The sequence below is a fragment of the Strongylocentrotus purpuratus genome, unplaced genomic scaffold (assembly GCF_000002235.5).
Source record: "Strongylocentrotus purpuratus isolate Spur 01 unplaced genomic scaffold, Spur_5.0 spur5_scaffold_1, whole genome shotgun sequence".
Lineage (NCBI taxonomy): Eukaryota > Metazoa > Echinodermata > Echinoidea > Camarodonta > Strongylocentrotidae > Strongylocentrotus > Strongylocentrotus purpuratus.
In genome coordinates this window covers 11,061,581-11,074,205 of record NW_022145594.1, presented here as the reverse complement: position 1 = coordinate 11,074,205, position 12,625 = coordinate 11,061,581, and the positions used below count along the sequence as shown (strand labels likewise).

At 37.9% G+C, this 12,625-nt stretch overlaps 1 protein-coding gene across 1 annotated transcript; it reads left to right on the top strand.

Moving 5' to 3' along the window:
* Positions 1-4,812: 4,812 nt before the first annotated feature.
* Positions 4,813-8,895, top strand: LOC115920911. Its single transcript, XM_030977674.1, has 2 exons — positions 4,813-4,914; positions 7,132-8,895. The coding sequence occupies exon 2, from the start codon at positions 7,251-7,253 to the stop codon at positions 8,661-8,663; it is 1,413 nt and encodes a 470-aa protein (XP_030833534.1). The 5' UTR covers positions 4,813-4,914; positions 7,132-7,250; the 3' UTR covers positions 8,664-8,895.
* The last annotated feature ends 3,730 nt before the right edge of the window (positions 8,896-12,625 follow it).

The following is a 12,625-nucleotide window of genomic DNA, read 5'->3' as shown; positions in this document are numbered from 1 at the left end:
TTGAAAGAAAATACATCTCATAAAAAAGTGGGAGTGGGGGAGCATTTTGTCTTTCCCTGTGCTTTTTGTACACGATGTGCTTTGAATGATGACGTGTGTATATTCACTGCGCGTTATTCCCTGTTTTCAAAGGATGTGTCTATTCTCGATGTTACGAAAAAAAAAAAAATTAAGAAATTGTTTCGGAGCAAATAAATGTTGATATACTGTATACATGAGAATCGGTGTGTAGTGTAGGGCTTTGGAATCGTCAAAATAATCGTATGCACTGCATTCAAAAATGGTCGAATGATCATTTACTAACTATAAAATGCTAGTATGTGCCATGAACGAATTTGAACTCTTTGAAATCATTTTTTTCGAATGTCAGTCATGTGACACAGTGTGTGAAGAGTAATCCTTTTCTCAGGGGACATTTGTCCTAATGTGATCCTTACTTCTTGTGAACATAACAAAACAAGAATGAGAAACCTCACATATTTATTTTGCATTTTCCCTAAAACTCGACCTTCTTTGCAATACCTAAGACGAAGCAAAGCCTTAGTAGCTCAGGAAACATGGAAGATAATTATGGTTAACCTGTTGACAGCTGGATTCTTACATTCTCATAGGCTTAATACAGGAGCCACCTGGTTCCAGGAGGCAATGGATTAATAGAATTATAGCAAAAAGAAACATTGAAAGAGGGACAAGTTATTGACTATCGTCCATAGACAGCATCTGATCACTTGATTCCTGTATGGTTACGAAAGAAAATATAACTTAAGCCAACATACCCTATTTCAGTTCTTTAGTGAACAACAAACTAAGGAGATGCCAGACTCCGGCACTTAAAGATAAAGTTGAGTTCTGGTCATATGTGATTGCATTGTGAAAGAAACGGTGTGGAATATATCAGAAAAGGTTGATCATCTAGTATATAAGTATTCGTGTGTATTGCAAGGTTCTGGAATCATCAAAATGATAAGAAATTTGGCCGAATCTTGGCAAAGTTTCAAGCACTGTACACAGAATGATGTATATGGGACTACACGAGCACATGACGAAAAAAACCTACCACCCGATTTTTACGATGTTTCATGTCATATTTAGAATATGAAGGCATTTGAAGAGCCATGCTCTAATAACAATGATAACGCTCACAGGTTATTTTTTACCTCTTCCCAGAACTCAACCTTCTCTTTAATTGTAGCGTGAAAGTCAGGAAATAACTCGTAAAGGAAAAAGTCTTACATGTCTCACCCATTTCTATCCTGTTAGCAGATGTAAGGCTTGTTGAAGATGTTAAAGGCGAATAGAGATGTCCTCCTGATCTATATACTTCGATGACAGAGCGTATGATGGAGCGTTTTCTTTGTGACGTAATTCCAGCCTGGAAGTAGTACATTGATGTCTTTTGATGTACTATAAATATGAAACTTCCATGAATATATACTGATCACATTTACGCACATGTAGACGTGTTTAACGTGGGGTACATACTTGTTTATCTTTGCTGTGTAGGTCTTGTCTTTAAGGTATGGAAGAAGATCAATATGCCTATATTGATCGATTGGTTCGCCATTGTTCGGTTCTCCATAGTGTGGCCCACTGCCTCTACAAGGTCCAGTGCATTTCCGGATCCCGACCCTTTCCTTCACAGAGCTATGTAGGCCTACTGCTCACGATGACGTCTACCATTAAACCGCTACAGCCCATTAAGACCGATGGTGTCGAGAATGTCGGCCTTCAGGATTCTGGCAATTTCTGTGATGGCTCACTAGATCGACAGCCGATGAAACCGACAGTCTACTAGACGGACCATGTCAATATTATGGACTTTTAACCCATTTCCACATGCTTCATGAGGCTGACATGGCAAACGAAACCAACAGCCCACAATACCGACATTATTTTATCCTCCCTAAAGGCTCATGAATTTGTTTGTAATGTCTGCCCAGGGGGAGGGGGAGGGGGGGGGGGGGTACTCAGATTTGGTTTGGGTAGGGGTGTGCCAAACAAGCCTCTAAACCCCTACCCATTTTTAAGGGTTATTTTAGGGGGGATCTTTTCTCGAAGTAAAGTCCATTCTTCAAAATTTTCGGGTATTTGCAATCACGCGAACATTTTGAAAACTTTGAAAAAGGACCCATGTTTAGGGATATTTTTGTCAAAAATGGGACCCCTGTTAGGGATTTTTTTGTGACAAAGTGACCCATTAGAGCGGCACATCACCGTATGTCTTTATTTGTGACCCCCCCCCCCCCCCCGGGATTGTCGGTCTCGTTGACCTTTTTTCAGAGTTCCTCTTTTCTGTATATTCTTACATATTTTTTTTTTTTTAGACCGTCTCATGGGCTGTCCATATTGTGAATCCTTTTTCATAGTCGGTATCAATGGCTGTGGGTCAATCGTGATGACCCTATTTGTAGGGGTGCAGGAATTCGCTTTAAAGCTAATGAAACGATGGCAGAAGATGGGGCTAGAAGTTTTATCGTGCACATTAATTTCTCTCTCTCTTTCTTTTTTTTTGTAATGCTGGTCTGTCCCAAGCAATAAATCTCCCGAATAAAATCTAGGCCTATCTACGTAGTTCATATCTGCAGAAACTTTACAATCTCCCAAATTACCGCTTTGAAAGAATTATAAAATGATGCCTTCTTAAAAAGAAATTTATGTGACTGGTCGCTTTCTTTTTCAATACTCTTATTCATGACTTTCCATTTTGTCCGCCTATCTTGTTTGGTTCATGGTTCAGAATCTGCTGATTTAATTTGAACGAACTCCACCAACGAAACGCGTTCTCCTTCTCTTTGATGCCTGCCGAAGATGGCGTGATTCCCGAATGTCTCCGCCCGGTGGAAACACATAAATCTTTAATCTATTTGGTGTAGTTCAGGCCATTCAATGCGTTGGCATACGGATTCCTGGAACACGCCCTCTTTGGCTTGCAACAGGTAGGTCTGGGGAAATCGGGATTGGGAAATACCAACCAGGTTCAGGAATACATTTGGTTACGCATGTTTTGGTACCTTTTACTTTTCTGTATTAAAGACATTTCACTACTCTGTAATAGCAGATAGTATACCAGGTTCACGTTGCTTAATTGTAATAAGCTGTCTCTCAGATTGATCTATTAAGTATATTTACCTATTAAACTATAAAGTTCAGTCTATGTTATGATACTGTGAGATCAGTATCGAACGTCTTGTGTTTGAATAAGCGGTCAGTTTGTCACCTATACTAACAAATATCTCAGTCGTAAAGAGAAGGTGAAATTCTAGGAAAGGTGATCAAATTATTTGTGAACATTTTAATTTCCTATTATGCTATTGTGAAAGAATGTGAGAGGAAAAACAGAATGTCCCCTCATGGATGATTTTTCTTTGTGTAGTCTCATATTCACATTCATGTGTATAGTGCATGCGACCATTAGAAAAAGTGGGCCAATTTTCCGATCATTCTAAAGATTCCAAAACCACACAATACACTAACTCTTTGCTACATGATCAGCCTTTTGATATCGCTTCTACATGGTTTTATTCACAATACAATCGGATGACCAGAAATCAACGCTCTCTTTGAAATTAAAGGAAAATCAAACCCTGATAACCCTGATAACAAATTGAAATTGAGAGAAACAGACAAATTAGAGTAGCAGATTGGTGAAAGTTTGCCTAATAAACAATAAGAAACTTATGTTTTTTTTTTCTTTCAACGTTCTAATCACTGCAGGTTAGAGAATTTCAAGTTGGTCGTATCGGTAATATCAGTGTGATGTAGTGGCGAAAAGATCTCCCATTTGCTCCGAGACAAAACAGTTATTAAAATATCAACTTTTCAAAATAAAAGGAACACTAAAGAGGTATTTTTTCCGAGGACCTATATCATATACAAGCCATAATATATTTTGAGTAGTACCCTAAAGGAGAACGTGACAAGATAAATTATAAGTTTTCTGTTACGTACACGACACGAAAATTGCTCGTGACTACAATACCTATCCGCTGAGCAAATTGCTAATTAGAAATTCACACAAATATAGTGGTTTCATATTTCAAACATTCATAACTTTCTTATTATTGGTCCTAAATATTAATAATAATAATAATAATCGGCTTTTATATAGCGCTTAATACGAATGTTTTTAAGCACTTTACAGATATACCCCGGGCATTGGATTTAATACTTGCCCGCACACACATCAGCTATACTGTTTCTCTTCCCTTTCTGCTTCCAACATGGTCGCATCTATTTCCGAAAAATGAACTTAATTTGAAGGAAATGAACTCAATGAAGGTAATTTCAATACCCTGGTGTACTATGTCCCATAGAAATCATGTTCTTGCAGATGACGAAGGTGTACGTATAAGACTATAAAAGTGAGACATTTGAATAGTCAAAATAATAAGAAAATGAATCAGCCTTCCCGAAAGTAACATGGACTGCACACAGATATGTTTATATGGAGCTATACACACTTGCGGCATCATGTTTCTATTAATGTTATTAACCTAATCCACTTGAATCCCACACCCCCCCCCCCCCCCCCCCTTCGGCAGAGAGATTGAGCACCAAAATAACCCGGCCTTTTTAAGGGTTAACTGAAAGGCATACCGCGATGAAGCCTCGGTCACCCCTGCCCACTCGGCGAGCTCTGCAAACATCGTTTATTGGATCAACGTCGCTCAGTCTACTGCAAAGACCGCTATGTTAGCTGTGTTCTTATGGTCCCCAGTGTTCAAAGTGCAAAATGCTTTGCTATTATCTTATCAATACTCGTGCACTCATTTCAGTTACCACTCCAGATGTAATGTAACCATGTACGCACAACGTGACTGCACTTTGTTTGATAGCCCGCATATCCATGCAACAGAATCAGCTTTCGTCTCCGATTTCGAAATAGGAACGATTATTGGATGACAACAAACACGTGTAAGTTCATTTCAATTTGTTCTTTTATACGTGTAACATGATTATCTATTGTTATTTTCAATGAACTTGAATTAAGTGAGAAGAATATTTGGAAGTCATTTGCTCATGCTAGACCTTAATTTTGGAATCAGTTGTCGCAAGGCATGTGTAATATTCCAAGTGTAGACTGTGTTAAAAGTGCCCTTAAAAGTCATCTTTTAAAAATTTCTTTCTAGTAGATCTAATTGAGTGTTCTTATTTATTATTGTGTTCTTCGTGTTCCTACTTATCTTTTGCGCCTGGGCACATCATTCATGTGGAGTTGGTGCATTGTATTTATATAGTGACATCTATAATTGTGCTGCCCAACTTTACATTGACTATGAAAGCAGACAAGGAGATGGATTGAAAGGCTCGGTTTAGATACAGAAAAAAAAGCATTCTTTACAAGCAGAAAAGTCATTTACACAGCTAAGAAGATAGGATAAAGTGTAGTAAAGTTCTTGAATGTTTTCCTTACTATTTAAAACAATGAAAATCGTGATTATTTTTCATTAGTTTCTCGATTTGTCTAGGCTATTAAGCGGGATTGTCTTACTTGCACCTCATTAGACGGGAAATCGCTTTAATAAGAAACTATTTAGCATCGATCGTAAGGAGCAGCATAACGACTATAAATGTTTGTAAGACATATTATAGTATAGCCCCTTTCCTGAATAAGTAGCAGTAAGATCTGCAAATGCTGCTTTGTTGCCTGCGTAACACAACATAGGCGCTTGTCTATGTACTTCCATGACACATTTGTTAAAGTTAAGGCTCTTGGGCCTATATACATGCAGTGCGTCCCAGAAAAAACGAAACCGAGAATTATCGATGATTTATCATATCTTAATCACAATTATAATTAATAAATGACACATATTTGTAAAGCTTAGATCCTCCTCTTTCAGTTGATGCAACTCATATGATGCATATTTCAGGCATTAGTGATGAAAAACAATTTGAAGAGAGGGTACCAACAAGTAAATTTTAGGGCGGTATCTGAGTGTCAAAGAGAAAAACACATTTCCAGAAAGTTCATTTTCTGCCCTTTCATATGACACCTCAATCAGGAAAATGAGCCAGGATTAACAAAGTTCTGTCAGTTTAAAGTAATGCTTGCATTTCCATGATTTGATTAAACGGATTCATTTTCACTGGCTGCCTGCCGTAGCAACAAACGGAGTTGACAAAAGACTTAACGCCGCTTTGTTGATGATCAGCCATGCACGAAGAAGACGAAAGACTTGATGCCAAAGTTGACACAAATATAAGAGCGCTTCGCCAGAAGATATAGCGATGTTTTGATGAAGTAGCATCCATTAAGCTTTAGATATTTAGAATGCCTAATTCATGCTCTAAAATTATATTAAGTGACCGACCATTATTTCGTGCATGATGTGTATTCCTTGGTGGGGCATTGTGTGAAATCAAAATAATCATATCTAATTTTAGATTAATAATATTATTAATAATTTTTAAAAAGGTTAAAAAAGTAACATATTACATGTATAAAGCGCTTAATGACGGCACACTTTATTGAACACAGCTGAAAGTATTCTTCTAAAGTGGGCAAACAAAATGTTTTCATGATCGAAGCACATATTTGACTTTGGCAGGGATTATTTTAAAGTTCACAAAGTGGGCCTGCTCCTTGACTTGTGTAAAAGATTGTGGATATTCGGGGTCATTTGTACTTTGTGTTGACTAAGAACTGTATGGTCGGTCTATTGTTCTGTCAGGCAGATAGTGTACTCTTTTGGATTCATAAACCAATTGACGAGATTCTAATGAGACCATCTACAACCTCGGTTTGCACAATTAAGGACTAACAGATCGTAACCAAATCAATGAGCAACATCTTAAAACAGTAAATTTGTTTGTTTGATTGCCGGATTTTATTTCTGCGTTCAAAAATATACAAATTCAAAGTCAAAGTACAAAATTTCGAACAATAACAAATACAATGAATACAATGTTTACAAAAGTAATTAAATGAAAAATCATGTACAATTATATCATTCGATAAACATGTACGAAGTCTATAGGTTTTATCGGACTTGCCTGTTGTGATGATAGGTTCATTTTTTGTGATGAACTCGGCTCTTTCTCTTTTACTGAATAAAAAAGTATACTTTGGAGTCACCATCAGAATGCTTTAATAGAACAAAATGCTTTACTATGTACTCACTATTGCAGGTAAATACATGGATATAGGACGCCATCTGTTGGCCCGTGGTGAAAGTTAAGTGCATTCTATCCGACACCTTCTCATCGGCTGGAAATTTAAGGATATTATAAGGATAACATCCGTCGTCATGGAGACTATGCAGACTCCGCCCACAAGATACAGCAGACTCAGAACTCAGTCCGAGCATTCAGAAAGCGACTGGGCTCACAGGAGACATCACATGACCACTGAAGTCGCGAGGGAAATGATACCTTTGGCCGGAGCCGTTATTATCGTCATCGCCTTATTTATAGCAACCACTATCGTTTACCTTCACACGTCCTCCGCTCCAGCCCTGCGCGCATCGGCCCAAAAATACAAAGCGCGTGAGTTAATACGCAGGAGGTCGGCAATATTACGACAGGATCCACCATCGATTATTTTTTCGTCACCTCGTGGTGACATGTGCTTCCTGAAGTCAAAGTTGACGCGGACGGGTATGCCGACCGTACATTCCATTTTTGCTGACCCCGTCTCTCATAAAGTTGTTATTGTTGGTGTGCGTCTGCAGTATTCGGACTGGCGAAGTGACGATTTTGTGTGCGAACACGAGAAAAATCAGCGTGTTGCCTGCGACACAGTGGTTAACGATGATAGGAGTTTTGGATATAGACCGCAGTATGTTATCATAATAACGTGCCCAATACCGGTGAGCCTTCATGAAAGAAAAAACTTGTCAGTCTCTCTCTATCGCGGGGTAGAGGGTATTTATTCAAGAACGAATTCGTACGAGAACATCACTGTGTGCTCCTCTGGCGCCTCGAAAAGGCAACGTCATATGTTGAGTGTGTGTACGATGTTGAAAGACTCAGATGAATTCGTGCCCGAGTGGGTTGCTTTCCATCAACATGTCGGAGCTGACCACATCTTTATTTACGACAACCAAGTCGAAGAAAAGAGCACGCTTCGTGAAACCGTCGCCCGCGAGATCGAGAGCGGCCTGGTCACTGTGATACCCTGGTCCCACGAATCGACAGCGTGTAAAAATTACCTCGAAGTGCAGATCGCACACGAAAACGATTGCCTGTGGAGAAATCGGCACATGTCAAAATGGATGGTGAAAATCGACGTCGATGAGTACGTCCAACCGATGAATCCGAACAAACCGCGGATCACGGACTACCTAAGTGATCCGTTGTATGACCGGATTGGAGCAGCCCGATTGCAGAACTGGTTCTTCGGGCGACCGAATACAACCGAACCGCTTGGTGGGCAATCGCTTATTCAGAGGAATCAATGGAGGGCCGAGGAACCGACAGAACCGAACGCGTCGCACGACAAAAATATCCTGCGACCGATAAACGTGCATTATTTCAAGATACACGCTATGAAACTTGGAGGACCCGCTGTAACACTAGATCCATGGAAGGAACTTCGTTTGGTGCATTACCGGGGTGATAACCCGAGGAAACTCAACTTCAGACTACCCGACTTTAGTGTCCAAGATACGAGTATGTCGGATATCATGGATTTGATAGCTCAAACAAAACCCTTAACGTAATGTGATGATGAAGTTTCAACAATATTATGCCGATACCAATGTGGTATATCTCCATTTCATAGGATATACGGCTTTGCAGTTGTTGTTGTGATATTGCACAATGTTATATTTATTTCTCGCTCATCTCATGAATGAAAAAACCTGGACTGATGTTTTCTACTTCTAGTGCATTCCTCTCTCTCTCTCTCTCTCTCTATCTCTCTTTATTTCTTTCTCTCTCTCTCTCTCACACACACCCTTACTCTCATTAATCTATATCTCTATCTATCTATCTATCTCTCTCTCTCGATCGTGCACACACACCCCACTCTCATTCAGTCTTTCTCACATTCTATTACCCCCTCTCTCTTTCATATTCTCTCTCTTTTTTTTAAATTCTCTCTCTCTCTCTCTCTCACACACACACACTTTACCCTTCTCTTTCTCTGTCTAGTCTGTCTCTATCTCTACCTTTTCCCTGTTCTCTCCCCGATATGTGCTATTTGCTGTGGGGACTCTGTCGTATCTCGGTGAGAGCTTCTCGGCCATGTTTAACTTTCATGGTCTTTCATGGTCTTTGATTGCTCCCCTTGTGCTGCTTACATGCATGGACATGGTGTTTGACCCGCTCTTGCCCCCCTCTCGACCCATGATGTACCAATCACGTACCTGAACAATGCTAGGTGTAACAGTCATAGCAGCACCCTCCGAAAGAGTAACATTAATACTGATCTGCCGTACTTTTCAACCTTTAAAAAAAAAAAAATCTATTTAGCTATTTATTGTCAAAATCATGCGTGGGCATCGCTAGAGTCGGGATGGTGCCCCTCTCCCATCTCCCCACCGTTTTCTCTCATGAAATGGAAAATGTTAAAGTTTTAATTGTTAAAATTTATCCCGAGTTGCCCCAAATCTCGAACGGCTATGACCCTTCCCATTTTTTAAAGTAATGCAAAGTTTTGGGAAATTTTGAAAATTGGATGGATAGTAATTCTTTAGAATTTTGACATATTTGGATGCCTCTGTGCATGTATTGACATGTGCATGTTTCCTGATGACTTATATTTATAACGAACACAAGTATGTTATTCAGATTTTAAACGAATTCTAGAAAAAAAGACTGACTTGTCTTTGTGATGACGATCAATATATTATTGTTTATCGTTGTTGACATATCGATTTGTCAAAAAACAATTTTATTTCATGTACGTCGTGGAAAACTTGTAACTAGCAATATATCTTTTTTTCTTCTTCTTTATCCTTTACAGCATTTCATAATGCATTCATTTTTTTTAAACTCTGAATGACAGGTACCATTTTTTTTTTTTTTTATTGGTCTCATTAATTAATTATAACTTGGTAGTTATTCAATTTTATTTATAATATTTGAAAATAACTATTCCAAGCTATTTTAACAATGTATGTTATCTCTATAATAATAATGATAATCGTAGTTATAAAACATTTTTTAACTTAATAAATAGTGCTATGAAATTTGTATGTTAATGTTAATTGTTTATCCCGTGTTTATATTTGCAGTTCAGTCTACTGCTTCAAACCATGTGGCCTAATAAACCGTTATGCTATTGATGAATTTAATTGAATTGAATTGCTGAAGATGTTGATATCTAAATTTATATTGCATGATAAAACTGTCCGGCTGATGAACTGCGGGTAATGCTCGGCCCCGTTGCATAAAACTTATTATACAACACCTACGTAGATCCTTGTCATTTGATTGGAGGATTGTTGGTCACATGATATTCAATAGATGTTATATTGCGCGGTCGTGCATTTTTGGTTATACCTCTCAGCCGTGCGCGCGCGTATCCCTGCGTGTATGTGACGCTAAGGCATTCTGAATGTAATCGAGAAGGCTTGACCCCAACTTTAATTTATCTTTAATATAAGGAGTAAAGCATAATTTGTTGATTAACGTTCTTTTAGATTTTCTTCGATGTTGTATAAAAAAAAATAATGAATGTTTTTCATTCGTTCAATGGTGCGAATATTTTCGCTCGTTGAAAGATTAACGTTAATTCTATTCAACTCGGCTGACGCCTCGTTGAATAGAATGTTAATCTTTCAACTCATGAAAATATTCGCACTATTGAACTCATAACCTTTCATTATTTGTATACCATTTATAACAACTCTGCCATCAATAATAACTACCATATAATGGCAGCATCACTAAACAGCCAAACAAATCAAGGTTTCTATTGACGTTGATTAATAACAAAGTTACCATCAATGCTTATTTTTATGCAACGGGGCCCTACCAACTATTCAAATCGTGACAAATCGTTTAAATTCGTTTATAGACAGCAAACATCAACCAGAAATTCCCCCGTTTCTTTACAGAGAGTGTAGCGTTTGTAATAATTATACATTTAGTCACGGAATATTGAGGCGAGTACGCAGCCAACAATAGATATTTATTTTACACTTGTTGAAGTGTATTTACTGGGATGGTAGGTGAAGAGAGTAACTGCAAGGAGTGCCATGAAGTGCAGAAGTGGTGTGTCGACAAAGCACTTGTCAATTTACAGAAAAAATAAGTCCAGTGTAACTTAAAAAAATGCCACGGGACTATTAAAGTGTACCAACTACCAACATTAATGTTATTAGTTCCATGTCTTCACATTATGTTCAAAATGTGAGCTTGAAATATCACTTCTGTAAAGATATTTTTTAACTCTTCACACGTACACTTTTGGTTAACACAAGGGACTTTTAGATTCTGCACGACGAGAACGTGGACTGCCCTTTTAAGGCAATGTGACGTTATTGCCAGAGCCTTAACGGACGTCACATTGCCTTAAAAGGGCAATCCACGTTCTCGTCGTGCAGAATCTAAAAGTCCCTATAAAGCGTACTACTTATTTGTTACCCTATGAAATGCCGGGTGAACTTTTGAGCTTGGATTTTATAAATTATATCTATATCAAAGTTATTTGTTATAAGCTATCAATATTCGGGTAACCGTCAACTCACCTTCACGTAGTGAAGTGATATGTTAGTGGACCGACTTGAAATCATATACACATACTGTATGTGACAAAGCGCAGCAGGCGCGGTTATAGAATATTGTATACACGCACAAAGACACACACATCCACACACACATACATGTAAATATATACACAAACACAAGAAATAATAATACTTCATACAATAACAAAAATCGTTTTACAAATTAATATTTAATAGAAAATGTATGTATGTATTTATGTACTGTACATAGAAAAGGGGCATTTAATTTGGCGTTCTTGTCTTCTTTTTCTACATGTGCTTCGCTAAAATACATTTATGTTCAATCTTTTCTCTTGCTATCCCTTTTTTGTTAAGCCGCTACTGTGGCTCTGCAAGAAATAAACAAAACTAATGCCTGGGCCTTAATTAGGATTGTTAAATCTCGAATCGTTTTTTAAATAATATTCACCTTTGATTTCTAGTCATGAATGAGACTCGTAGCTGTAAATTGCAGCAAAAATTGTGATAAAAATTAAGTCGTCGGAATTACACAGTGATTACAAATCAGATGTTTTCATTCTATTGCTATGAAAATTATAGTTCAGTGTTTTATCATGTTTTATAAAAGCGAACGATAACATGAATGACTACTAGAAAATGTGTTTGAAATTCAGTAGCACTCATAAATCGTGATCTCATATTTTCACCAACGACAATTGCTATGGGCTATATATATTCTGTCAGATTCATAATGACAGGGGTTTGACGTTAGATTAATGGTTAGCCTTGGGTTAAAATTAGGTATAGTTTGGTGCCCAGTGTTTAATTTGGGAATTCGGTTAGTGTCGGGAATTGCCGCTAAACAATAATTGTCGTAGGAGCATGTCTCGTAAAACAAATAAAAAGGCGGTCGTTATAAATGCACCATTTTCAAAAGATTTAAATGAGGAGTTATCTCCTCAAATAAGCGATTTACAGAAATAAATATATTCTCTATCACATTCTTG